General features: G+C 46.2%; 1 protein-coding gene across 1 annotated transcript in view; it reads left to right on the top strand.

Moving 5' to 3' along the window:
• The window catches only part of PAPPA (pappalysin 1), a 328,178-nt gene that overhangs the window by 219,139 nt on the left and 82,978 nt on the right, over positions 1 to 26,061 (top strand). The window contains exons 13-15 of the mRNA XM_056860765.1: positions 3,345 to 3,558; positions 14,260 to 14,428; positions 24,459 to 24,642. Coding sequence (XP_056716743.1) covers positions 3,345 to 3,558; positions 14,260 to 14,428; positions 24,459 to 24,642 — 567 coding nt within the window. The remainder of the gene's footprint in view (positions 1 to 3,344; positions 3,559 to 14,259; positions 14,429 to 24,458; positions 24,643 to 26,061) is intronic.

Here is a 26,061-nt window from a genome sequence, read left to right on the forward strand (position 1 = left end):
CTCATTAATTAATTGCATGAAGCATGATGGCCCCCCAGACCGACCGAAGGGCATTACCAGAAATTCAAACAAACCATAATAACAAGAAAAGGCTGTTTTTGCTTCGTCCCCCTCCTTAATCCGGACTCTGTAGTAGGCTTCCACCAGATCAGTTTTAGAGAATACACAGCCCTCCTGTAGAGCATTCAGGAGATCCGGGATCAAGGGAATGGGATAGGCGTTAGTCTCTGTAATCGCGTTAAGCCCCCTATAGTCTACGCACAGTCTAAGGTCAGATGTACCCTTCTTCTTCACAAAGAAACAGGGAGAAGAAAACGCCACCTTGGACGGCCATATGAACCCCCGCTTCAGGTTCTTGTCTAAAAATTCTCGCAGCACTGCTTTCTCTTGAGGACTCATGGAATAAACTCGGGCTTTGGACGGTTTAACGTCTTTAGTCAGTTCGATGGCACAATCCATCATGCGATGAGGAGGTAACAAGTCACAGTCCGTCCCCTCAAATACATCCACAAAGTAACTGTACTCCGGGAGCATTCAGGAGATCCGGGATCAAGGGAATGGGATAGGCGTTAGTCTCTGTAATCGCATTAAGCCCCCTATAGGTGGGGTCGACTCTTGGGTCGCTCGGTTGCCCGTCCCTTCTGTGGACGTGCTGGTACACTTCGCTGCAAAATGACCCATCTTCCCACACTGGAGACAAGCTCCTTCTCTGAAACGACGCGCCCTGTCGAGACTGGAGACGCCTCGGTGTCTTCCATCTCGTCGCGGGTCCGTTGCGTTGTCCCCTCTCGCGGGAGGGATGGGGGTCACCTTCGAAGGACGATCCTTGGAGAACTGGAGGGTCAGCTTGCGATTCTCCACCAAGGCCGCTAAACTTATCCACTCCTCTACTGACTCTGGATCTCCCAAGGTTAAGCAGCCATCCAGCACTTCCCACCGTAGTCCTTCGCGGAAGTGCTGGACCTTGGTGGCTTCACTCCACTCTCGTATCTTGCATGATAGGGATAAAGAGTCCTGTGCGTACTCACTCACTAAGCGGGCCCCCTGTCTCAAACGACGCATGGCAATCTTCACCTTCTCTCCCCTGTGGGGATCCTCAAAACGGCATTGCAGGGCAGCCAAAAATTCCTCCAAAGATGTCAAAGCCCTAGGCATAGTTTCTGCCGCCGTCACGGCCCATTCTACCGCCTCTTTTTCCAGAAGGCTGATCACGTACCTGACCCGGGCTTCTTCAGAGGCAAAAGTCTCTCCTTGGTCCTTCATGAAACTGGAGAAGTAGGAAGTGGGGCAACTGTGAGCTGGACCCGTCGAAAGACACTTTCAGATCTCTGGCTGTAGGGCGTCTTGGCGTGGATGCCTCCCCAACGACGAGCGGTTCCGTAGTGGGCCGCCAATCCGCTTGAGGTTGCTGCAAGGATTGTCCGAGCCCTCTCACCACCCCCAGAACAGCCACCAGGTCCCGCTGCAGGGTGTCTAGCTGGGTCTGCAGGTCCCGGTTCTGTAGGATGAGCATCTGGTTCTGTCCGCGTAGCAGGGTAGCCTCCTCTGTGGTGAGGGCAGGGGTGCGGGCGAGCGTGGGCTCCTTCCACCCTTCCCCCTCTCCATACCAAGCAGTCAGCAGCCCTCGGTATAAGTCGCCCCCTGGTTCCAACGCTGCCCTTTCACTGGGTAAGACCCTCTGCCGCTGTCCGGCTCCCGAGAGCAGGGGGGTCCACGTCGGCCTCCCAGGGACATCGGTAGGCCCGGTTGGGCGCTGCTCCAGGGTTGCTTCTTCCCGGCCAACCTCAATATCGATGAGGGTCTGCCGAATTTCCTCTCCCGCGGTGAACGGAACCGAGGCTTGTGCGGACATACTAATACTAACTCCTAACACAAAAATAAAAAAGAAAGCTGTTGATTCTAACCTACTGTCAGACTCTGTGACTCCGTTGCATCTCAGGAATTATCAACTTCACTCCAGACGTTTGCAGAGACTTTTAAAAGGCTTTATTCCCAAAAGTAACGAGTACAGCAGTCTAAAGGAAACTAAGGTTAGAATGATGCAATACATGTGGAAGTCAGTTTTATAGGATGCACACTCTAGGATGTTTACACGTAAACGCTTTGAAATGCAAAACATCAGAGATCTCTCCACATCAAGAGAGAGCGGATTCCAGTGAATTCACAACTTGAGATCAGAGCAGAATTTACAATAGGGAAGTTACTTTGAAAGGGGATTCAAGGGGTCTCTAGGTATTGCACCTCTCTCCCAAGCTGGAGAGACTTTCCCACGGGAAGAAAGGTGGAGGGGAAATCATTGAGCTTGCTATCCAGGGCTCGACTGCATGCCCTCACTGACAATATCAAATCTTCCTAAAGGAGCCATCTGTTACCTACCTTCAGTATCTACTAAGATAATAAAAATATTCAACACAAGCGATCCCATTATATAAGATTTTTAAGACCCTTTATGCTGTTTTACAAACTATAACATTACTTAATATTGTCGAAGGCTTTCACGGTCAGAGTTCATTGGTTCTTGTAGGTTATCCGGGCTGTGTAACTGTGGTCTTGGTATTTTCTTTCCTGACATTTCGCCAGCAGCTGTGGCAGACATCTTCAGAGGAGTAACATCTTCAGTGGAGAGACACTGTCCTTCAGTGTTACTCCTCTGAAGATGCCTGCCACAGCTGCTGGCGAAACATCAGGAAAGAAAATACCAAGACCACGGTCACACAGCCCGGATAACCTAAAAGAACCTATTTGGTTATACTTTATAACCCTATACCTTAAGCATAAAATTAATCAAAGTGAAGATAACTAAATCCTGTTATTAAAACCTGCATGTGTTCTAGCTGCTATATGCGAACTTAATCCCTTTCTAATTGTTCTGCTACAAAATATGGAAGTTATATTTTTGCATAATCATAGTCAAGTTTCCATTTCCCCTGCCACTCCCCAACAGGTCTTTTGTTCAGCAAGTGATATGCATCAATCTTTTTATTGACATTTGTAAAGCCATCTTTCTTTCTTTCTTTCTTTCTTTCTTTCTTTCTTTCTTTCTTTCTTTCTTTCTTTCTTTCTTTCTTTCTTTCTTTCTTTCTTCCTTTCTCTCGTTCTTTCTTTCTTTTCTCTCTCTCTAGCTCTTTCTCTCTCTCTCTTCTGTCTCTCTCTCTCTCTCTCTCTCTTTCTTTCTTTCTTTCTTTCTTTCTTTCTTTCTTTCTTTCTTTCTTTCTTTCTTTCTTTCTTTCTTTCTTTGCAAAGCAGCTGAGATGTTTTACTGCTGGAAAAGAAGGAGAATGGCTACGTTAAACACTGTCTACTCCCTCCCCTTCCCCTTCCCACTCTTGTCCTCCTTCTGACAGGGGTCCATGGCTTGAGCTGCAGGAAAAACCCCTTGATAATTCCCGTCATCCATGACCTCAGCCAGCATTTCTACCACACCCAGGCGATCCTGATCACCTTCAGCTCTCCATTTGTGGCCATCTCTGGGGTGGCCCTGCGCTCCTTCCACAACTTTGACCCCATCACCGTCAGCAGCTGCCGGAGCGGACAGACCTACAGCCCAGCTGAGCAGAGGTGAGCCAGCCAGCCTCTCCTCTCTCCTTCCTCCTCCTCTTCCCCTCCCTCCCCTCCCACCCTCCTGGCTCTTTACCACCCATAGACTTCCAGCTTCAGAAGGTCCGATCAAGGGGAAAAGGAGAAAGGGCGGGTGACCTTTGGCATCGCTGGCAGAGGCCGGGGAGTTCTCATTGAATGGGGAACGGATGGGGCATTTAACCCACGTGGGAAAATGTCAGTAGATTATTTCCACCTCTTTTGTCTTCTGGAGGCTTTCACGGCCCAGGTTCAATCCACATTGCCCCAATAATGGAATTAAACAGGCTGCTCTAGAGTGCACACTCCCACTGCGTGAAAAAAAAAAATCTTTATCATTTCTATCATACTCCTCAGCTCCCAGACAAAGTGCTTTTCGGTTCTAATTTATTTTCACGGCAATCCCATGAAAGAGGCAGCATGGTGAAACCGACAGGACACAGGGCTAGATTTAGGGGACCTCAGATCTCCATAAAGCTCACTGGGTGGCCTCGGGCCTCACCTCTTTCACAAGGGTGTTGGGAAAATAAAATGGGAGGGGGACGTCTGCACACACACCCTTGATCTCCTTGTAAAAAGAAAGATTAGAAAAGAGAAAGAAAGAGGCTATGAATGAGTGCCAGCTTTAGAGCTCAGCAGGGATTCGGATCTGTGTCTTTAACAGCAAACCCCGCATTCTGCCTCATTTGCACACATGGCTAGAGTTGCCAGGTCCTTCTTCACCACTGGTGGGAGGTTTTTGGGGCGGAGCCTGATGAGGGCGGGGTATGGGGAGGGGAGGGACTTCAATGTCATAGAGCCCAATTGCCAAAGCGGCCATTATCTCCAGGTGAACTGATCTCTATTGGCTGGAGATCAGTTGTAATTGCAGATCTCCAGCTAGTACCTGGAGGTTGGCAATCCTAGACAGGGCTGGAACTGAACTGTTAGAGCTGCCAGCTTCCAAGTGGGGCCTGGGGAGCTCCTGGAATTACAGCTGATCTCCAAGCGACAGAAATCAGTTCACCTGGAGAAAATGGATGATTTGGAAGGTGGACTCTATGGCATTAAACTCCATTGAAGCCCCTCCCCTTCCCAAACCCGGCCCTCCTCAGGCTCCACCCTAGGGTTGACAACTTCCAGGTTGTAGCTGGAGATCTCCCGCTATTACAACTGATCTCCAGGCAACAGAGATCAGTTCCCCTGGAGAAAATGGCTGCTTTGGAGGGTGGACTCCATGGTGTTATACACTGATGAGGTCCCTCCTGTCCCCTCCCTTCCCCAAACCGTTCCATCTCTGGGTTCCAGGAAGGGTTTGGAGAAGTTGGCAACCCTATGTATAGCACATATTATCTCAGCCTGACAAGGCCCATCTAGCTCAACATGTGAACATCTGTAATTGCCCTATACCCAGGTAGACTACTGGCCCACCTACTTCAGTATTATCCAGTGTGGTGCAGTGGTTAAGAGCGGTGGTTTGGAGTGGTGGACTCTGATCTGGAGAACCTTTTCCAGATGAGCGGCAGAGGCTAATCTGGTGAACCGGGTTGGTTTTCCCACTCCTACACATGAAGCCAGCTTGGTGACCTTGGGCTAATCACAGCTCTTAGAGTTCTGTCAGCCCCACCTACCTCACAGGGTGTCTGCTGTGGGGAGGGAAGGTGACAGTAAGCCGGTTTGATTCTTCCTTAAGTGGTAGAGAAAGTCGGCATATAAAAACTAACTCTTCTTCTTCATCAGTCTGACCAGTAGTGTCTTTCTAATGTCTCAGGCAAGAAGGGCAAGACCTGATAGGTGAGATGTTTTTAGCTGCAGAGGCTAGGGATTGAACATGGTCCCTTCTGTATGTAAATGCATGTTCTGAACCTGAGTCATAACGCCTTCCTTATGACAACTTCAGTTATATCTGCAGGACAGCCCTATAGGTCTATTGCAGCAAAAGCATAAAAGCGTCTTGCGGTATCTGAACGACAAGCAGATTTTTTTGTAGCCCAAACTTTCATGGGCTGGAGGGAGGCTGCCTCGGATTGTACTTTATGAACTCAGAAAAAAGGGGGAGGGGAGCAATCTGGATCCCTGCTTTCCTCTTCTCCAGTGTTCCCAGACGCCACCCTGCAGCCTTCATTCCAGTGGGTCTCCCTCTGTCTCCATCCATCTCCTGCAGTGGGACTTGGCCAGACGTCCACAAACTGGACCTCTCGTTTGAAACTTGATCTCGCCTTTCTTAGGCCTCTGAGTTTACTCATCTTGTTTCAGTGATCGGATGCCTTGTATCTAGGTCAGAACACACTGTCTTCATTGATTTCTTTTTTCTTTTCTTTTGTTATAGATATACATCTTTGTCTTCTTGATCTAAAAGGAGATTTCCAGCAGTTTGAGAAAGAGAGAAATATTCAGGCCACAATCCAATTCAAACTTTTCTGTATTTATATTTATATCCCCTTGGGTGTAGTTGTTGATAGCTCTCCTTTTCACTGTAAGATTTTTTGGGGGTGGGGATGGGAATCCAGGTTCCTGATCACCAAGAAACTTAATAGTTTGATGCTGGTATGTAACTGTCTGAAATATTTATTGAAAATACTTATATATTGTCTCTCTAAGGTTGCCAAGTTTGCCTGGCAACTGCCTTTTTCTGGGGAGGGGCTGTGGCTCATGGTAGAGCATCTGCTTGGCATGCAGAAGGTCCCAGGTTCAATCCCCGACATCTCCATTTAAAGGGACTAGGCAAGTAGGTGATGTGAAAGACTTCAGCTTAAGACCTTGGAGGGCCACTGCTGATCTAAGTAGACAATACTGTCTTTGTTGGACCAAGGGTCTGATTCAGTTGAAGGCAGCTTCATATGTTCATGGGAGCCTGGGGAGTGGGGACCTGGGGGGAGAATGTTGTCACATGCACCATGACATCACTTCCAGGAATAACTCAATGTTGATGTTGCTCAAGGAATCACCAGAAACTCAGTGGTAAAACCATAAAGTTTCTGGAGATTTCTAGAGCAGCGTAAGGCCACTTCCGGGTTTCCCCCAGAAGTTATATCGTTTCATGTGTGACACCACTTTTTTTTTTGTCCTATGGCAGTGTGCAAGAAGAGTTGGTGGCAGGAGGTTTCTACCTCTTGCAGGAAGCCTCTTTGATAGGTCAAAATACCTTACAGTTAAAAGAACAAAGAATAAATAATTATCTCCTGTGTGTGAGAGAATACATTTTCTAAGAAGCATTTGGAAGAAATATTCCCTCCTGTGTGTGAAACAGAAGAGAAAATGACTCTTCTCAGATGGGGATGGGGAGAAGAACAAGAATTACTTCTAAAATGGTGCCAGATACCACCGTCTTTAGGAGTTCTTGTATGAAAATAATCAAGTTTTAAAAACAAACCTCTGCTTCTTGATTAATATACCATTTTAGCTGATCAAATCGTTTAACTGATCACACTGAAGAGTGTATTAGGAACAAACTTACCAAGCAGCCTAGTTAAGCCAACGGTGACTCACACTTCATGTGTTCTGGGGTAGTTGGTGCCAGACAACAGAGATCAATTCACCTGGAGAAAATGGCCACTCTGGACTGTGGAATCTATGGCATTATACAGCTTTGAAGTCCCTCCCCTAACCCCACCCTCCTCAGGCCCCACCCCAAAAATCTCCAGGTATTTCCCAACCCAAAGCTGGCAGCCGTATTGCTGCCAGATAGGGTTGCCAACCTCCAGGTACTAGCTGGAGATCTCCTGCTATTACAACTGATCTCCAGCCGACAGAAATAGTTCACCTGGAGAAAATGGCCACTCTGGACTGTGGAATCTAGGGCATTGAAGTCCCTCCCCTCCCCAAACCCCACCCTTTTCAGGCTCTGCCCCAACAATCTCCACGTATTTCCCAACCCGGAGCTGGCAATCCTATTATCAAAAGCCCACTGAAATTATGAGGGCACAGACCATCACTTCCAGTCCTCTCACTTGAACCACAATGGTGGGTGGCCTCTTGCCTTCCCATGTCCATTCAATCACTTTGAGACTGGCTAGTGCTCACAACAACTTCAGCATGAGGCAGAAGTAGGGTTACCAGTTCCGGGTTGCTAAATCCCTGGAGATTTTGAGGTGTAGCCTGAAGTTTGGAGATGGGAGAGACTTCGAAGAAGAAGAAGAGGAGGAGGAGGAGTTGGTTTTTATATACTACTTTCTCTACCACTTAAGGGAGACTCAAACCAGCTTACAATCACCTTCCCTTTCCCTCCCCACAACAGACACCCTGTGAGGTAGGTGGGGATGAGAGAGTGTGACTAGCCCAAGGTCACCCAGCAGGCTTCATGTGTAGGAGTGGGAAAACAAATCCAGTTCACCAGATTAGCCTCCGCCGCTCATGTGGGGGAACGGGGAATCAAATCTGGTTCTCCAGATCAGAGTCCACCACTCCAAACCACCGATCTTAACCACTACACCACACTGGGGTATAATGTCATAGAGTCCACCTTCCAAAGCAGCTATTTTCTCCAGGTGAACTGATTTCTGCAGCCTGGAGATCAGTTGTAATCCCAGGAGAATGCCAGCCACTACCCGGAGGTTGGCAACCCTAGGCGGAAGTGGGAGGAGCCTGTCTACATTGGCTTCATGGCCAAAGTGAGCCAACCTCGTATTTCTGCACAGCCAATCATCAAGTGCTGCTGTCACCCAGTCTGTTGTGAAGATTTAATGAAATGAGGAAATATTATCACCTTAGCTATGTCTTAGGCGTGGGGCTGGTTATAAATCTGCGATAAATATACAAATTCCAGCACCAGAACTTTGCAGTTCCTGCCAAGCCGTCTTGAGTAGTTTCCCAGTCAGGCTGTCCCTGATGACTCGAGTCTTCAAATGTTCTGTCTCTCCCTCGCTCATACCACCTCCAGTTTTTTTCTCTGCTCATCCTTCCCATCTCCTTGGCCTGCAGTTCTCATCTGGCAGGATCGGCGATTGCTTTCTTAAATTTAGAGGCCTCATAAAACTTGTGATTTTTTAAAAAAACAATGGTGTTAGACGCAGAGGCACCATTTCACATCTGGGTGTGTGTACGTTTGTGCGGGGGGAGGAGGACAAATTGATTTCAGGAGAAGAAGCAAGATTGTCCACATTGCTTCTGGTATTGATGACCATTTCACGAACAGATTGCCAAAAAAAACCCACCTCAGGGTATTTTAAGAGGAATTGATTTAATCACTCTTGAATATCTCTTAATAATACACCATTTAGTGATGAGGAGATCTGTGTTTGCCCAGCTAAGATGGGGGTTCCTGGTAGAAGTGCCAAGCCCTCCTCCAATAGTCTCTGTGAGATTTCTGTGGGCAGATTCTGTGCAGGGGGAATATCACAAACACCATGAATTTACTTCTAGTTGAGAAGTCAGAAGTGACATCACTGTATCTGCAGCTTTCTAGTAATTCCCCAAATCTCTATGGAAGATTTAGGAAATTCCTGGAGCACTGCAAACTCAGCAACGCCACTTCTGGCCATTCAACCACAAGTGATGTCATACCATTTGTACTGATGTTCCACTCCTCCTCATGAGCAGCGGACTCTAATCTGGTGAACTGGGTTGGTTTGTCCACTTCTCCACATGAAGCCAGCTGGGTGACCTTGGGCTAGTCATAGTTCTCTGAACTCTCTCAGCTTCACCTACCTCACAAGGTGTTTGTTGTGGGGAGAGGAAGGGAAGGCGATTGTAAGCCACTTTGAGTCTCCTTAATGGTAGAGAAAAGCAGGGTATAAAAAGCAACTCCTCCTCCTCCTCCTCCTCCTCCTCCTCCTCCTCCTCCTCCTCCTCTTCTTCTTCTTCTTCTTCTTCTTCTTCTTCTTCTTCTTCTTCTTCTTCTTCTTCTTCTTCAATGCGGAAGCACTTGCATTGCACCAGGGGACACTCTAGCACTTCCCCCCCAAATTCTCTGGTTTACATAGAGTTTTGGGGAGAGTGATAGAGTGTCCCCCTGGTGTGATGACGGCACTTCTGCTTCACACTGGAAATGACATCATCATGTGCATGGCAATCGCTCCACCAGACCGCTGGACTTGATGGACCTTGGTCTGATCCAGCATGCCTTTTCTTATGTTCTCAAATTGGGAACACTCGCAATGCAAATGGGCAAAATGGGCAAAAAAGATTCCCAAGTGCAATGTAGACAAGCAAACAAAAAGAAAAAAGAAAAGAAAAACGGCGTATCTGTACATCTTTAACTGTGGGCAACAGTTAGGTTTGCCAGGTCCCTCTTCGCCACCAGAGGGAGTTTTTTGGGGCGGATCCTGAGGAGGGCGGGGTTTGGGGAGGGGAGGGACTTCAATGCCATAGAGTCCAATTGCTAAAGCAGCCATTTTCTCCAGGGGAACTGATCTCTATCGGCTGGAGAGCAGTTGTAACAGCAGGAGATCTCCAACTACTACGTGGAGGTTGGCAAACCTAGTATCAGTACGCTGGACTCAGTGTACCCTTGGTGCTTAGATATGCTCGTATAGTACATTTGAGAAAGAATACATCCATTCACAGGTGACTGGGAGAAGGGCATCCTATTAGAAATGTGAATGTAAACCCACCTTTCATCCAAACTGACATTAAAATGAGCTTGGTGTGTTCTGCTAAAAGAGGTTCAGAGAGAGCGGGGGAAAGGCCCCTAGCATGGCCTTGGGCAAGCTGCTGTCTTTCAGCCTAAGGAATGTCAGGAGGATATATGAGAGGCGAGTGAGTTGTAATTCCCTTTGCACTCCAGCAAGTGCTATAGAATAACAATGCAGCCCACTCTATGCTAATGTCAGCATTCATTAGGATCTGCTCCCGAATTGCGGTATTGATCTTCCCCCGTCCTTCTTTGCCCCCTTCTTTTCAGTCTTCAAAACCGAAGATTTTCTTTTGCCGATTTGAGTCTCAGACATTGTTAAATCGCCTCTTTCAGAATCTTACTCAAACATGGTTCATGAGAAATGTAGGGAGGGATGATCAATAAATAAACTTCCCTTTGTTATGAAGATGGATTAAGAAGAAAGGGCGGGCAGTGTGAGTTGATGTGTCTAGAATATTGGGGGTTTTTTACATGGAAGAAATTCAGCCCTGGCATCGTTATGGAAAATATTCTACTGAGTCAGACCGCTGATCCATCTGTAGTAGATTCTCACCATGCATGGATTTGTGGTTCATTATTTCACTTCTTTGCTGTCCAATCACCTGATAATGAAGTGCCTCCCAGCCTGTATTTACATGACTGTAATTAAATTTTGCAGGAAACTTGGTTGTTTTGCTTCTGGGGAGCAAAGAACCCTGCCTCCCAGTATTCACAGATTTCACCATTCCCAGTGATCCTGGGTACAGATTCCCCATGAATGATGAAGCTCAGTACAGGTTGAGTATCCCTTATCCAGACTGCTTGGGACCAGAAGTCATCCGTATTTGGGATCTTTCCGTATATTGGATTTTTTGGGAATTTTTGCATGTGCATATATGCACTTTGTACACATCACCCGCATGTAATTTTAAACAATATTTTTAAATAATTGTGTGTACACTGAACCATCAGAAAGCAATGGTGTAACTATCTCACCAGAATACCTGTATCAGCTGTTAAACAAAAGCAGCAACAAACAAACTAACAACGGCAGGTTTTCAGTCTCCACCTACGATGCTGGGTACACTGCATTTATTTATTTATTTATTTTAGGTGGGAGGAAACATTGAAAGCAGGTGGCACGTATCTGCCTGCATGCCGGCTCGAAGGGTCTGGTTTTCGGTTCATTCCAGATATGGGATGTCCGTATAAGGGGTACTCTACCTGTATTGTCTACTCTGCCTGGTACTGATTCTGAGAGAGAGAGAGAGAGAGACAGAGAAAGAGAGGGAGCAATTGTTAATTAAAATTGTTTTAACTGGAGAGGCCAAGGGACCTGGGACTTTCTGTGTGCAAAACATCAAAGTCTGCCATTGAGCCACAACCTTAGTAAGTCCCTTGGTCTGCAATGGCTCGGATATTATGACAAGTCGTGACTAGACACTATATGAATGAGGCATGTGCTTGTGCTTTCTCTCAGCCCTGTATATGCTTGGAAGCAATTGGTAGCTTCCATGGGGAAGCCGTAGATTTTTGTTTTATCTAAAATGGCAAACTGTGCTTACACTTCAAGGCTGTTTTCCACCTTTTGCTTCAAAACTGGAACACTTTTTCAGGCAGCATTGGGCACAGTCAGCACGGTGTAGTGGTTAAGATCGGTGGACTCTAATCTGGAGAGCCGGGTTTGATTCCCCACTCCTCCTCATGAGCGGCGGAAGCTAATCTGGTGAAGCAGGTTGGTTTCCCCACTCCTCCACATTAAGCCAGCTGGGTGACCTTGGGCTAGTCACAGCTGTCTTAGAACTCTCTCAGTCCCACCGCACAGGGTATCTGTTGTGGGGAGGGGAAGGAAAGGTGATTGAAAGCCAGTTTGATTCTCCCTTAAGTGCTTTGCTCCAATCTTTTCCAGACCTGGTTTGGTTTTTAGCTAATTTATTTATCTATTTAAGAATTATATGTCTCATAGTTTTAGGTACTGTATCTTTTAATTCTATTTTGTAATTGATATGAATATAAATCTGATCAGCAGTCACATATCAAGTCTGCTGCTTAAAGTTGGGTCATAACAATATTACACTTGGACCACAGTATAGGAAGTTAGTCAAATATATGCAGTCACTATGGCTTAAAAATATACATAAAGAAAACCAACAACAAAAAATCTTTGCAAGTGTGTAATACTTCTCTTAAGTATTTTACATAGGATTTCTTGGTTATGTTACTTCACATAAACCATATAATTCATACACTTTCTTTTGCAGCAACAATAAATAAATCAGGACCATACAACCAAATTCTATTAGTTGGTTTTTTATATGGCGAAACCCATATCTCCCCCTCATCACTTTTATTGATATTAATATCCAGAAAGTTAATGCTATGTTGGTGCATTTTGCCCTCAAACTTAATATTAGGATCTGCACCATTCAACATATTCAACAATAATTCATAACTGGTCTCATTGTCTATGATCATCACCAAATCATCCACAAATCTGGCAAATACAGTACATACTGGTTAAATATATCACTTCCAAAAATATAAGCAAACTCAAAAGAAATCATAAAAATATTTGCAATAGAAGGCGCCACCGCAGAGCCCATAGCCACCCCCTTTATTTGTCTATACAAATGTTGTTTAAATCTGAAATAATTGTTCTCAAACAGGAGGTCCAACAAATTCATAAGAAAATGTGTAGGTGGAACTTTAACATCACGACTATTAAGCTCGTCTTCTATAATAGTTCTAACCTCCTCAAGAGGTACATTTGTATATACTGATACTACATCAAAGGTGGCTAAAATTGCATCAAACGGAATCTTCAAACCTTCTATTTTCTGTATAAAATAGCCAGTATCTAATATATAGGATGGAGTTTCTGTGGCATATTTATGTAGGTGATATTCAAGAAATTTTGAGATGGGATCTAGAATCCCATTTATTCCAGAGATTATTGGTCTCCCAGGAGGATGGAGTAAGTTTTTATGAATCTTAGGCAGAACATAAAAAATTGGCATTTTTGGATATTTATTTAACAGGAAGTCAGCTTCTTTTTTAGTTACATAGTCTAAAGCTAAGGCTGCCAAAATAACAGTTTTAACAACATTCAAAACAGATTTTGTTGGATCTCGCGATATTTTCTCATAGAACTCCACTTGGTTTAATTGTCTTAAACACTCATTGTCATAATCCTGCGCCCGGAGGATAACAGTAGCCCCGCAGGCTTGATAACAATGGCTGAATTTTTCATTAATTTTTCTAACGCGTCCTTCTCATCTGCAGACAAATTATTTTTGTAGTATATTTTTCTTCCTTTCAAGTTTTTGTAAATCTCGTAACACTAAGTGATAAAAGGTCTCCGTTAAGGGATTTTGGACAGGCGGTACAAAGGAGGATTTAATCCTAAAACCTACCCTGTCAGTTTGTCTACCCTTAAAGAAGTCTTTCAATCTGATCAATCTTACAAGTTTATATAAATCAATACGCGTCTGCGTTCCCGAATATTTGTGGCAGGGTACATATCCCAAACCTAAATTTAAAACCTTTTTCTCAGTATCAGAAAGAACATAATCAGATAAATTAACAACTAGGTCTTCATGTTTCTCCTCCGACGGTGGGGAAAATACCCCCCCCAATGTAGTAGTTTTGGTAGTTTCTGGGTCTTAAAGAGTAAGTCACAACAGGTATCAAACTAAGATATGTTCGTAGTGTACTATAAAAAGGTAAAGGTCCCCTGTGCACGCACCGGGTCATTCCTGACCCATGGGGTGATGTCACATCCCGACGTTTCCTAGGTAGACTTTGTTTTGTGGGGTGGTTTGCCAGTGCCTTCCCCAGTCATCTTCCCTTTACCCCCAGCAAGCTGGGTACTCATTTGACCGACCTCGGAAGGGTGGGAGGCTGAGTCAGCCTTGAGCCGGCTACCTGAAACCAACTTCTGTTGGGATCGAACTCAGGTTGTGAGCAGAGCTTGGACTGCAGTACTGCAGCTTACCACTCTGCGGCCTTAGATACTTGTTTTGGTATTTAATGCAAGTGGCTTCTGCTGGTATATGGGTCTCATGGATCTTTGTCTCTCCCCTGAATTACTGATGCACCTTTCATATCTGCAACGAGCTAATCAAGCACTTTCCCATTTTTCCCCCCAACAGCTGCGTCCATTATTCTTGCAAAGCCACTGACTGCCATGAACTGGAGATTGAAAACGCGGCGGTGACTTGCACCAGCAGGGGGCACTTCAACGGTGCCCAGTGCAACGTCACTTGCAAAATGGGCCACGTCCTCCAGATACAGCGAGACGACGACCTTGTGAAGCACCAGGTCTGTTGTTGCAATGTGCCATCCACTGTAAGATAGGTGGGTGGGGTGCGCTTTCAGACCTCACGGTCCTACAGCAGGAGTGCTTGGGAGAAGGCCTGTAAAGGGCAAATGCACATCTTCTGAAATGCACCGCTTCCTATATTTAAAAGGTAAAGGTCCCCTGTGCAAGCACCAGGTCATTCCTGACCCATGGGGTGATGTCACATCCCGACGTTTCCAGGGCAGACTTTGTTTGCGGGGTGGTTTGCCAGTGCCTTCCCCAGTCATCTTCCCTTTATCCCCAGCAAGCTGGGTACTCATTTCACCGACCTCGGAAGGATGGAAGGCTGAGTCAACCTTGACCGGCTACCTGAAACCGACTTCCATTGGGATCGAACTCAGGTCGTGAGCAGAGCTTTTGACTGCAGTACTGCAGCTTAACACTCTGAGTCACGGGGCTCCTATTTCCTATATTTGGTTGGTGTTTATTTACTTAAAGCATTGGTGTCCCCTTTTCTCAGTCTGTCTAGTCTCAAGACAGCTAGGAATCAGGTTTCCAAAGACATTGGTGCAATAACCAATAAGCTTGTTTAACTTGGAAAGAAGGTGGTTAAGGGGAGACATGATAGAGGTCTGTAAAATTATGCATGGTATGGAGTGGACAGGAAGAAGCTTTTCTCCCTCTCTCATAATGCTACAACATGGGGTCATCCACTGAAGCTGGAGGGTGAGAGATTCAAAACAGATAACAGGAAGTATTTCTTCACACAACCCATAGTTAAATTGTGGAACTCCCTGCCACAAGATGTGGTGATGGCTGCCAACTTGGAAGGCTTTAAGAGGGGAGTGGATGTGTTCATGGAGGAGAGGGCTATTCATGGCTACTAGTAAAAATGGATACTAGTCATTATGCATACCTATTCTCTCCAGGATCAGAGGAGCATGCCTGTTATATTAGGTGCTGTGGAACACAGGCAGGATAAAGCTGCTGCAGTTTTCTTGTTTGTGGGCTTCCTAGAGGCACCTGGTTGACCACTGTGTGAACAGATTGCTGGACTTGATGGATCTCGGGCTGATCCAGCATGGCCTTTCTTATGTTCTTTTGTTAATAACCCCACTAAGCAGTAGAATGATCTGCGCTGACTTGGTGGGAAATGTAATTTCTTTCAATCCTTCTCCTTGTAATAAAAAGTTCCCTGCGGGTAGAAAACTCTCTTACCTGTCCCTCCTTAGTCTTTGATGTAATTATTTTGTAGGAATGTGTTCAGAATGTGAACCTCATACCTGGCATCTGAAGCAATACTGTCTATCCTGCCACTTCATTCTAGGGTGGGACTGCAGCTCGGTGGTAGTGCATCTTCTTGGCATACAGAAGGTCCCAGGTTCCATCACCAGCATCTCCAGTTAAAAAGACCAGGTTGTAGGTGATGTGAAAGATTTGGAGAGCTGCTGCCAGTCTGAGTAGAAAATACTGATCTTGATGAATCGATGGTCTGAGTCAGTATAAGGTAGCTTTGTGTGTTCAGCTGTGTCTGTTTCCAGTCTTTAGACACAAGCAATGGAACAGCTTCATAACACAGGGCAGGTGAGGAGAGACTCCATTTCTCCAAAAGGTGTTTCTTCATTTGTTTGTTTTGTTTACTTGAAGCATTTTATTTGCTGCATGCACAAAGCAACTTATGGCAGGAAAAAAACAGGCTTTTATTTAATCTCAAAATCTTAGGAAAAAATAAAATAAAGATTTTTAAAAAAACAAAATAACAACAACAAACTCCCAGCAGATCTGAACAACTGAGAGAATAAATGTATAATTAATTTGTGGAACTTATTGCCACAAGATGTAGCAATGGCTACTAGTTTTGCTAGCTTTACAAGGGGGATTAGACAGATTCCAGGAGGGCAAGTATGCCAGTACCTGTTAGCCATGATGGCTAAGTGTGTGGGTGCGTGTTAAGTGTCGTCAAGTCGCTTCCGACTCATGGCGACCCTATGAATCAATGTCCTTCAAAATGTCCTATCCTTGACAGCCTTGCTCAGATCTTGCAGAATGAGGGCTATGGCTTCCTTTATAGAGTCAATCCATCTCTTGTTGGGTCTTCCTCTTTTCCTGCTGCCTTCCACTTTTCCTAGCATGATTGTCTTTTCCAGTGACTCTTGTCTTTTCATAATGTGACCAAAGTACGACAGCCTCAGTTTAGTCATTTTCGCTTCTAGGGTCAGTTCAGACTTGATTTGATTATAACCCACGGATTTATTTTTGTTGGCAGTCCACGGTATCGATAACACTCTCCTCCAACACCACATTTCAAAGGAATCTACTTTCTTCCTATCAGCTTTCTTCATTGTCCAGCTTTCACACCCATACATAGTAATAGGGAATGGCTAAGTAGAACACCCATATTCCGGGCAGTTGTGGGGGGGGGGGCGGGCAACATCAGAGGTCGTGGTGCCCCGCTGGGATCCAGGGCACTGGCAGCTTGTCATTTGGGGAAGAGGTTGGCCTACATAGGGTGTTAGCTTCGTTTCAGTCTCTGTGGTTTGTCTTCAATTTTTTCAAGAAAAATAAATAAATAAGAGGTGGCATTCTAGTCTCCATCTAGAGCAAAGGCACCATCTGGACATCCTTTGTGACATCCAGATCTTACCCTGACACGGCCCCATCCCTGACTGGCTTCCTCTTGTCCCTTCCAGGACAGAGCTGGCAGCCGCTCTCCTCTCCTCCTCCCCCGGCCCCCACCACTTGTTTACTCCTCTCTGTCCACTGGACATCACTGGCTCTTTGTGCGGAAGACGATCCTGAGGTTTAAGCAAAAGAGTCCCGCCGTCTTTCTGGAAGAAAGGGCTGCAGGGTACATCTGTGCACGTGGGGGGCTAGGAAGGGACCTTGATCAAGGGGAGAGTTGTGGGAGGTGGGCTACGCTCAGGGGTCTCTCTGTGTCTTGTAAATACGCTCAGCCCCATCATACTATTAGCAAGGGGAGACGTTTAGCGGGGAGGGGTAGATGAGTCAGCCCTTTCGATTCAACTACCAAACAAATAGAGACCCTGCGAGCTGGGCCTCTTCCTCTTCCCACCCACCCCACCTTCATTCGCGCGAATTGGCACCAGTACCAGAACCCTCTCGGCAGCTGGACTTTTCTGCGGAGTAGAAAACAAATTCTCCAATGCGCCTGACTTACTGAACGAGGAGTTACTCGGGTTGGGCCTGGAATGGCAGAGAGTGCAAGAATCCCCAGACCGAATAATATAGCACAACATGTTTTACCAAGTCACCGTATCATTTCAGTGGCAAGGAACCCCTTTTATGGGGGGGGGGGGTGGAGATCACAGCCAGTTACTGTGCCTGGTTTTGATCAGGGAACCCTGCTTGCAAAGCAAACGGGTACTTATTTAATCCCCTTCTCCTCTCCACTGAGCTTTAGGGCCTTGAACGGGTGCTGTTTACCAAGTCACACCATCAGACTAGGGTTGCCAGGTCCCACTTTGCAACTGGCAGGAGATTTTGGGGGCAGAGCCTGAAGGAGGCGGGGTTTGGGGAGGGGAGGGACTTCAATGCCATAGAGGCCCAGTTGCCAATGCAGCCATTTTTTCCAGGTGAACTGATCTCTATTGGCTGGAGATCAGTTGTAACAGCAGGAGATCTCCAGCTAGTACCTGAAGGTTGGCAACCCTACATCAGACTGTCTGGCCTGGTGTTGTTTCCTGTAGCCATTTTGCAAAAACACCCCCAATCTTATCTCGGAGTGATTTCGCATTTTACATTCCCACAGTTTCAACCTCAAAATCCCCATTTTGATTTTACTTCTTCCTTGTAACAATCAAATCCAAAATTGTTTATTTTTTTCACCATTTTCTATTCCCTCACACTGGATTTTTCATGGGAAATGTGCACATTTTCAGAATTATTGCTGTGTCATTGAATCAGCATGGTATAGCAAACAAACACGCATATAAATAGCATGGGTCATATATAAAAATACTGTATAAATGGTGCATAATGGATTAAATGTTGCAGCTTTAGGAAGTAGGTGAATAAGGAAGTGGGGAGGAATGGACAGTCTGGACTTCAGGTGCCAGTGGAAAGTTGCCAACATTCTGGTGGTGGTTTGCCACTCATTCTGTGGCTCCCATGGGTGACTTACAAGGTAAAGTCAGACATGCTTTTTAAGTGTTTTCCTGGAATACAACGTGTGTTCCAATAGTTTCAGCACACCTTGAAACATCTGTCTCTTTTCTCTTGGGTGGAGCCAGTGTTCTCTCTTTCTGTTTCTTTCTACACCATTTCTTTCTACACCAGCGTGGTGTAGTGGCTAAGAGTGGTGGTTTGGAGCAATGGAGTCTGATCTGGAGAACCGGGTTTGATTCCCCCACTCCTCCACATGAGCAGCGGAAGCTAATCTGGTGAAATGGATTTGTTTCCTCACTCCTACACATGAAGCCAACTGGGCGACCTTGGGCTAGTCACACTCTCTCAGCCCCACCAACCTCACAAGGTGTCTGTGGTGGGGAGGGGAAGGGAAGGTCATTGTAAGCTGGTTTGATTCTCCCTTAAGTGGTAGAGAAAGTTGGCATGTAAAAACCAACTCTTCTTCTTCTCTGGTTTTCGCCATTTCATTTGTACCGGGTAGGCAGGTTGTATGGCTTTTGTGCACAATGTATGCATCATGCACACATAAAACATGTCTCCTTTCTGTGCATTATTGTGATTCTGAGTTATTGATCCAGAAACCATATTGAAAAATGTATAATTTTTTTTTGGGGGGGGGGGATGTGGTGTGAGGAAAATGGCCTGAAAATAAAAACCCATCGTGGGTTTGATTTTCACAAGACAGAAACGAGGAGTTGTGGCTGAAACGCGGAAGGAGTAAAACTTTTGACATCATCTCTGCTTCCCCCCTCCCATGTACAAAGCACACCATAATGGCTAGCAAGTCTTTTGGACTGATTCCCATGCGCTGCTGAGAGCTTTGCCACTGGGTAATAAATGACCCCCCACTCACACACACTCACAACCATAATCGACTGGAACTAAGACCTGCTTTTTTCTCCCTTTCCCTTTCGTTCATTGACAACCCCCACACACACTCCTTCCTCTGTTCTCCCCCCCCCTCGGCCTCTTCCCCTCCTGCTCCCCCCTTCTCCTTTGCTCAAAAGCCGCCGCTCGGCCGGCTCAGTTGGTGGCTCGGTGTCATCTCTTTCTCTCCTTGCTACTGCCACTGTGGTCGGGAGGTGCTATTTAAAACCTGACAGCTCCTTAATGCTCTGTAAAGGTTTCATCAATCATGCCAGGAAGAGAAAAGGCCCGCCTCATGTGGGTTCAATTAGAGGCGCTGTGGTGGGCAGCGCACAGAGGAAGGTGCACTGCCTCGCGAGCACGGCGGCGGGCCTCTTGAGGAGAGGGGGAAATCACAAGCAGAAAACTGGGTTTCTGAGCTAAGAGCCTGGTCAAAGAGCAGACCTTGCTGCTGTAGGGATTCATGGATTGTTACCTTGTTATTCGGGGGATCCAGCGAAAGTCCCCCCCCCCCCGCTAGCACATCTATTTCTGTGAAACTTAATCTGCTTTGCATTCCTCTAATAACAGTGCTAGAAGAGGTGGCTTAGAATGTGTGCCATGCAAGCAAAAGATGCCAATGTCACTCTTAGGAAGGCCGGCCCCAAGGATTTGTGGTGCTTTGGTCACATTATGAGAAAACAAGAGTCACTGGGAAAGACAATAATGCAGGGAAACCCAACATGAGATGGACTGACTCTGTAAAGGAAGCCACAGCCCTCAGCTTGCAAGATCTGAGCAAGGCTGTTAGTAGGGTTGCCAGGTGCCCGGTGGTAAAAGGCCCCTTGCAATGTGTTTACAACTGGAATTGCCACATCGCAAGGGGCCCTTTACCACTCAAACTGGGAGTTTGAGTGGTATGAGGCCCCTCCCGAGGTGGCACTTCCGGTTGTAAGAACATAAGAAAGGCCCTGCTGGATCAGACCAAGGCCCATCAAGTCCAGCAGTCTGTTCACACAGTGGCCAACCAGGTCCCTTTAGGAAGCCACAAACAAGACGACTGCAGCAGCCCCATCCTGCCTGTGTTCCACCGCACCCAAAATAATAGGCATGCTCCTCTGATACTAGAGAGAATAGGTATGCACCATGACCAGTATCCATTCTAACTAATAGCCATGAATACCCCTCTCCTCCATGAATATGTCCACTCCCTCTTAAAGCCCTCCAAGCTGGCAGCCATCACCACATCCTGGGGCAGGGGGTTCCACAATTTAACTATGTGTTGTGTGAAAAAATATTTCCTTTTATCTGTTTTGAATCTCTCACTCTCCAGCTTTAGCAGATGACCCTGTGTTCTAGTATTATGGAAGAGGGAGAAAAACCGTAAGTGACGCACATGCGCGTCGGGGCGTGTGCACGTGTGCGCGAGATCCCCTCAGCTCTGCCCAAAAAGTCTCCGGCCGGAGGAGAGGGGGGACCTGGCAGCCATAGCTATTAGCGATAGGGCATTTGGAGGTCTCTCTTCCAGCCGTACCTGAGGACATTTCACAGCATGTATGTTTTAGGGAGGGATGTTATGTGAGAGTTAAAAGCCTAAAACTGTCGCTTTGAACTTGGTCCGAAAACAAAAATGTCCTTACCACACAACACAAGCCTTTATTGGCATATAAAAGAAAGAACATAAATTTGAGTAAAACTGAGTACAAATAAATAACATTGGATAAAACCATCCTGTAACTTTCTGTCTGCTGCTTGCAACCCCCACTTACCTGCCATTTAAACTCAATGATAACCAGTTTGGAAAAGTGGAGAGAGAAGAATCATGCCATCCCCTCCACCCCTTCCCAGGAACAGAGTAGAGTACCCCCGCCCCACCTGTTTTAGATAGGTGTGCTGGTTTGGCACATGATGTGGGGGAGGGGAGGACTGGTGCCCATTTGGGGAAGCCACTGCGCTTCCCCGGCCAGGAGGTGCATGGGAGAACTGCTTTTCCCATCCGGCAGCAGCGATATATCAAAGGCAGACAGATCCGAACCTGCTGAAGCCATTAGGACATCTTGGCAAATGGGGGTCCCGGTTCTCTTTGATGTGTGCAAGAAAAAATTCCCCTGCTTTCAAAAGCGCACATCAATGCTTGGCAGAGCAGGGCTCCCGCCTCTGCCAGCCCCCTGAATCAGATATCTCCCGGGGGCATAGCCGGTCTATCAGCCTTGTGGTAGGTATGGCCTCTTCCTCTCTCCATGTGTATGCGTCCCGTTTGGTTTGGATCTTTGCAAGCCCTTTATTCTGGAGTCACTCTCCAAATTTTGGGGGCGGGCATAGTGGCATACAGTTAGTCGCAGCTAGGGATTATTTCAAGTCTCTCATCCCTGTGTTTTCGACTTCAGCATCCCTGTTTTGATTTCACGTCTCCTCTGTAACCTCATAGTTCTATTTTTTTGCGCCAAATTTCTGCTTCCTTGCAATGAATCCCCCCTTGGAAAATGTACACATTTTCAATATTGCTTGGGCATTAATAAATTGACATTATAAATTAAATGTATGTTTTAAAAATTAAGTGCATTATACTAGACATGACTGCTGCATAGGTGACATATGGAAACTGTATGCAGTACAAATAGATTTATAAAACCAACAAGCAGAGGATTTTCTGACGAAATATAAACAAATACCAAAAGAAACAAAATAAGGAACCTCCGCTCCTCATGACTTGCCAAGGCTTGATGTCTGACTGAGTTTTTTTACCCTTTCCTTTTCACCTGAGCCCATGGCATAGAGTGGTAAGCTGCAGTACTGCAGTCAAAGCTCTGCTCATGACCTGAGTTCAGTCCCAGCAGAAGTTGGTTTCAGGTAGCCGGCTCAAGGTTGACTCAGCCTTCTATCCTTCCGAGGTCAGTAAAATGAGTACCAAGCTTGCTGGGGGTGAAGGAGAGACAAAGATCCATGAGACACATATACCAGCAGAAGCCACTCGCATTAAATACCAAAACAAGTATCTAAGGGCGCAGAGTGGTAAGCTGCAGTACTGCAGTCCAAGCTCTGCTCACAACCTGAGTTCGATCCCAACGGAAGTTGGTTTCAGGTAGCCGGCTCAAGGTTGACTCAGCCTCCCATCCTTCCGAGGTCGGTCAAATGAGTACCCAGCTTGCTGGGGGTAAAGGGAAGATGACTGGGGAAGGCACTGGCAAACCACCCCGTAAACAAAGTCTGCCTAGTAAACATCATGATGTGACATCACCCCATGGATCAGGAATGACCTGGTGCTTGCACAGGAGACTACCTTTACCTTTTACCATATTTATATTTACTAACATATAAACAAACTATGCATTTGTATTTTTCATCAGTGATTTTTGATACTCTGCTGTTGGCTGTAAGTTTTATAGATTCCTTCATATTGCTACACACATCTTACCATTTTTAAATGCCGCATGTAGATAGTATGTCTAGTAACAATTTATTAACACATAAATAGGGTTGAGGAATTCGTACATGGGGGGGGGATTTAGCAGAAGCAAACAGAAAATGGCTTGCAAGTGAAGACTCATGGATTCGATTCACACAAGGGAGAAGCAAAATCAAAATGTGGTTTGGGAAGTCAAAACAGAAAGGATGAAAAATTCTAAATCACCCCTAAAGAGGGGAGGGGCAAGAATAGGGTTGCCAGGTCCCTCTTCGCAACCGGTGGGAGATTTTGGGGGCGGAGCCTGAAGAGGGCGGGGTTTGGGGAGGGACTTCAGTGCCAGAGTTCAATTGCCAAAGCGGCCGTTTTTCTCCAGGTGATCTGATCTCTATCGGCTGGAGATCAGTTGAATTAGCAGGAGATCTCCTGCTACTACCTGGCAGTTGGCAACCCTAGGCAAGAAAGGTTGAGGGGTTCACCACAAGGGTTGCCAGTGTCAAACCTTTGCAAAGGCTCTTGACATGAGTCAGGCCAGGTTCTGGCCACACGTCAAGTCCTTGGTTCTCATGCCTATGAACTTCTGTGTACAGTTTCGCTCATCCTGTTTTCTGCAGCTGTGATAATGTTTAGTCTGTCTTCCTGGGAACCGCTTATCTCGAGGTTGCCTAGCAATGTTTACCTTTTCAGTCCATAGTGTCTTTAACGTGTAACCTGTCTGTGTTCCCCATTACTAGCCTCACCTACCTGTAGGCAGTCAGTCCTTTAATCTGTCTTTTGCTCCTAATAAAGTATTACTGCTTCAGAGCTACCTTCCTGGATGAGTTTGCTTATGGGATGCTAAGGACAGACGCCTGAAACTGACAGCCAGCTCCAGGTTGGGAAATACCTGGAGATTTTGGGGATGGAGCCTGAGTACAATGAGGTTTGGGGAGGGACTTCAATGGGGTATAATATCATACAGTCCACCTTCCAAAGTGGCCATTTTCTCCAGGTGAACTGATCTCTGTTGCCTGCAGATCAGGCTTAATAGCAAAAGATCTCCAGCCACGCCTGGAAGTTGACAACCCTATTCACCACCATTATGTTTGTTAGCATGTATGTCTGTAAATCAAAGTCAGGATCACATTACAGGTAAAAGACCCACTGTGAGGTCCATTACCATGTTACCATGTCTCCAGCCTAAGACAATACCATACCTTCACCCTAAATGTTGATCACTGAAAATTTCAATTGCATACCATGGCTAGTCTTTCTTTATGTCGATTTTGTCAATGTTTGGGCATGGCCCAGCTTACACACTGATAAATTGACATGTCAGCTGCCAGCGGTTCAGGCTTCCATTGTATAGATATCCCTCAGGCTTTAAAGAGTGGATCCACCACTGCCTGAATGCATTGATCCTCCTCCAGTGTGGTGTAGTGGTTAAGAGCGGTGGACTCTAATCTGGTGAACCAGATTGGTTTCGGCACACCTACGCATGAAGCCTGCTGGGTGACCTTGGGCTAGTCGCAGTTCTCTTCTAACTCTCTCAGCCACGCCTACCTCACAAGGTGTCTGTTGCGGGGAGAGGAAGGGAAGGAGATTGGAAGCAAGTTTGATTCTCCTTCAAAAGGCAGAAAAAATCGCCATATAAAAACCAACTCTTCTTCTTCCAGCTGGAGTCCAGCATCACCATGACATGTGTAGATGGGAAATGGAACAAGCAGGTGGCCTGCGAGCCCATCGACTGCGGCATCCCCGACCAGTACCATGTCTACCCAGCATCCTTCAACTGCAGCGAGGGAACCACCTTCGGCAAGCGATGCTCCTTCACGTGCAAATCCCCAGCTGTGCTGAAAGGTAACAAGGAAAAAGGAAATGGCTGGTCTGAAATGGTTCTGGTGACTGGGAAGTTCTTATTCAGGGTTCTTACAAGTGTGCATGGGAAGCAGAGGTTGGGTAGCTGGCAGTGCCGGATTTACGTATAAGCTAAACAAGCTATAGCTTAGAGCCCTACTCTCTTGGGGGCCCCAAAAAAATTTAAAGGAAAAAAAACCCTGGATGTACATTTCCAAAATATAACATAAAAAGCAAATAAAATAAAACCTACATACAGCAACAGTGTTTTGTGTAGTGTAGGCTCCTATGAAGTAAGTAATGGGCCCCGTCTTCTTAATTGTATTTCAGTTCAACAATTACTTTGATAAAATACATATTTTGTTATGTGCAAATGGGCCATAAATTACCAAAAAGCATATATTCAACACAAAAAACAGTGACGATTTGTTGTTGACAAAGGACAGCTGGACATATAAAGGGCCCCATTACCTTCAATAGCTTAGGGCCTCATCAAACCTAAATCCGGCCCTGGTAGCTGGTGAGCAGAGGCTGGGTAGCTGGTGAGCTGCAGTCAGTGGAGTTTGGATGTAGGAAACCCAGATTCAAAATCCTGTTCTGCCATGAAGCTCTCTGGGTGGCCTGTAGGGGCCATAGCCAACCTATCTTGTTAAGGTGGGGCTGTCATGTTATCATAGAATCATAGAGCTGGAAGGGGGCATGCAGGCCATCTAGTCCAACCCCCTGCTTAATGCATGATCAGCCTAGAGCCTCTCTGACAAGTGTTTGCCCAGCCTCTGCTTAAAGACTGCCAGAGAGGGGGAGCTCACCACCTCCCTAATATCCAGCTGGTACCTTTCCGCCCGCAATTTAAACCAATTATTTCGAGTCCTGTCCTCTGCTTCCAACAGGAACAGCTCCCTGCCCTCTTCTAAGTGACAGCCCTTCAAATACTTAAAGAGAGCTATCATGTCCCCCCTCAACCTCCTCTTCTCCAGACTAAACATTCCCAACTCCCTTAGCCTTTCCTCATTGGGCTTGGTCTCCAGGCCCCTGATCATCCTCGTCACTCTCCTGCGCACGTGCTCGATTCTGTCCACATCCTTTTTGAAGTGAGGCCTCCCTAGCTGCACATAATACTCAAGGTGCGGCCTGACCAATGCAGTGTACAGCAGAACTATGACCTCTTGTGATTTGGATGTTTTTGTCGCTGAATCACATTGGCTGCTCATATTTAACTTATGGTCCACCCGTAAGTTAGAGAAACCTTGAAAGGTCTTACTAAGCCCAAGTGTCAATGCGTAGCATATTCCAACTCCTTTCCGCTAAGCTGAATTCTACGACTCCGTCCCACTTTCAATTAGCAGAGAAAGCCTTCTGTTTTTCACTTAAGCTGGGAAGCTTTCTCCTGCTTATAATGAACCCCTTTCTACCGTGACCCCT

Source organism: Euleptes europaea, chromosome 14, assembly GCF_029931775.1.
Source record: "Euleptes europaea isolate rEulEur1 chromosome 14, rEulEur1.hap1, whole genome shotgun sequence".
NCBI classification, from domain to species: Eukaryota; Metazoa; Chordata; class Lepidosauria; order Squamata; family Sphaerodactylidae; genus Euleptes; species Euleptes europaea.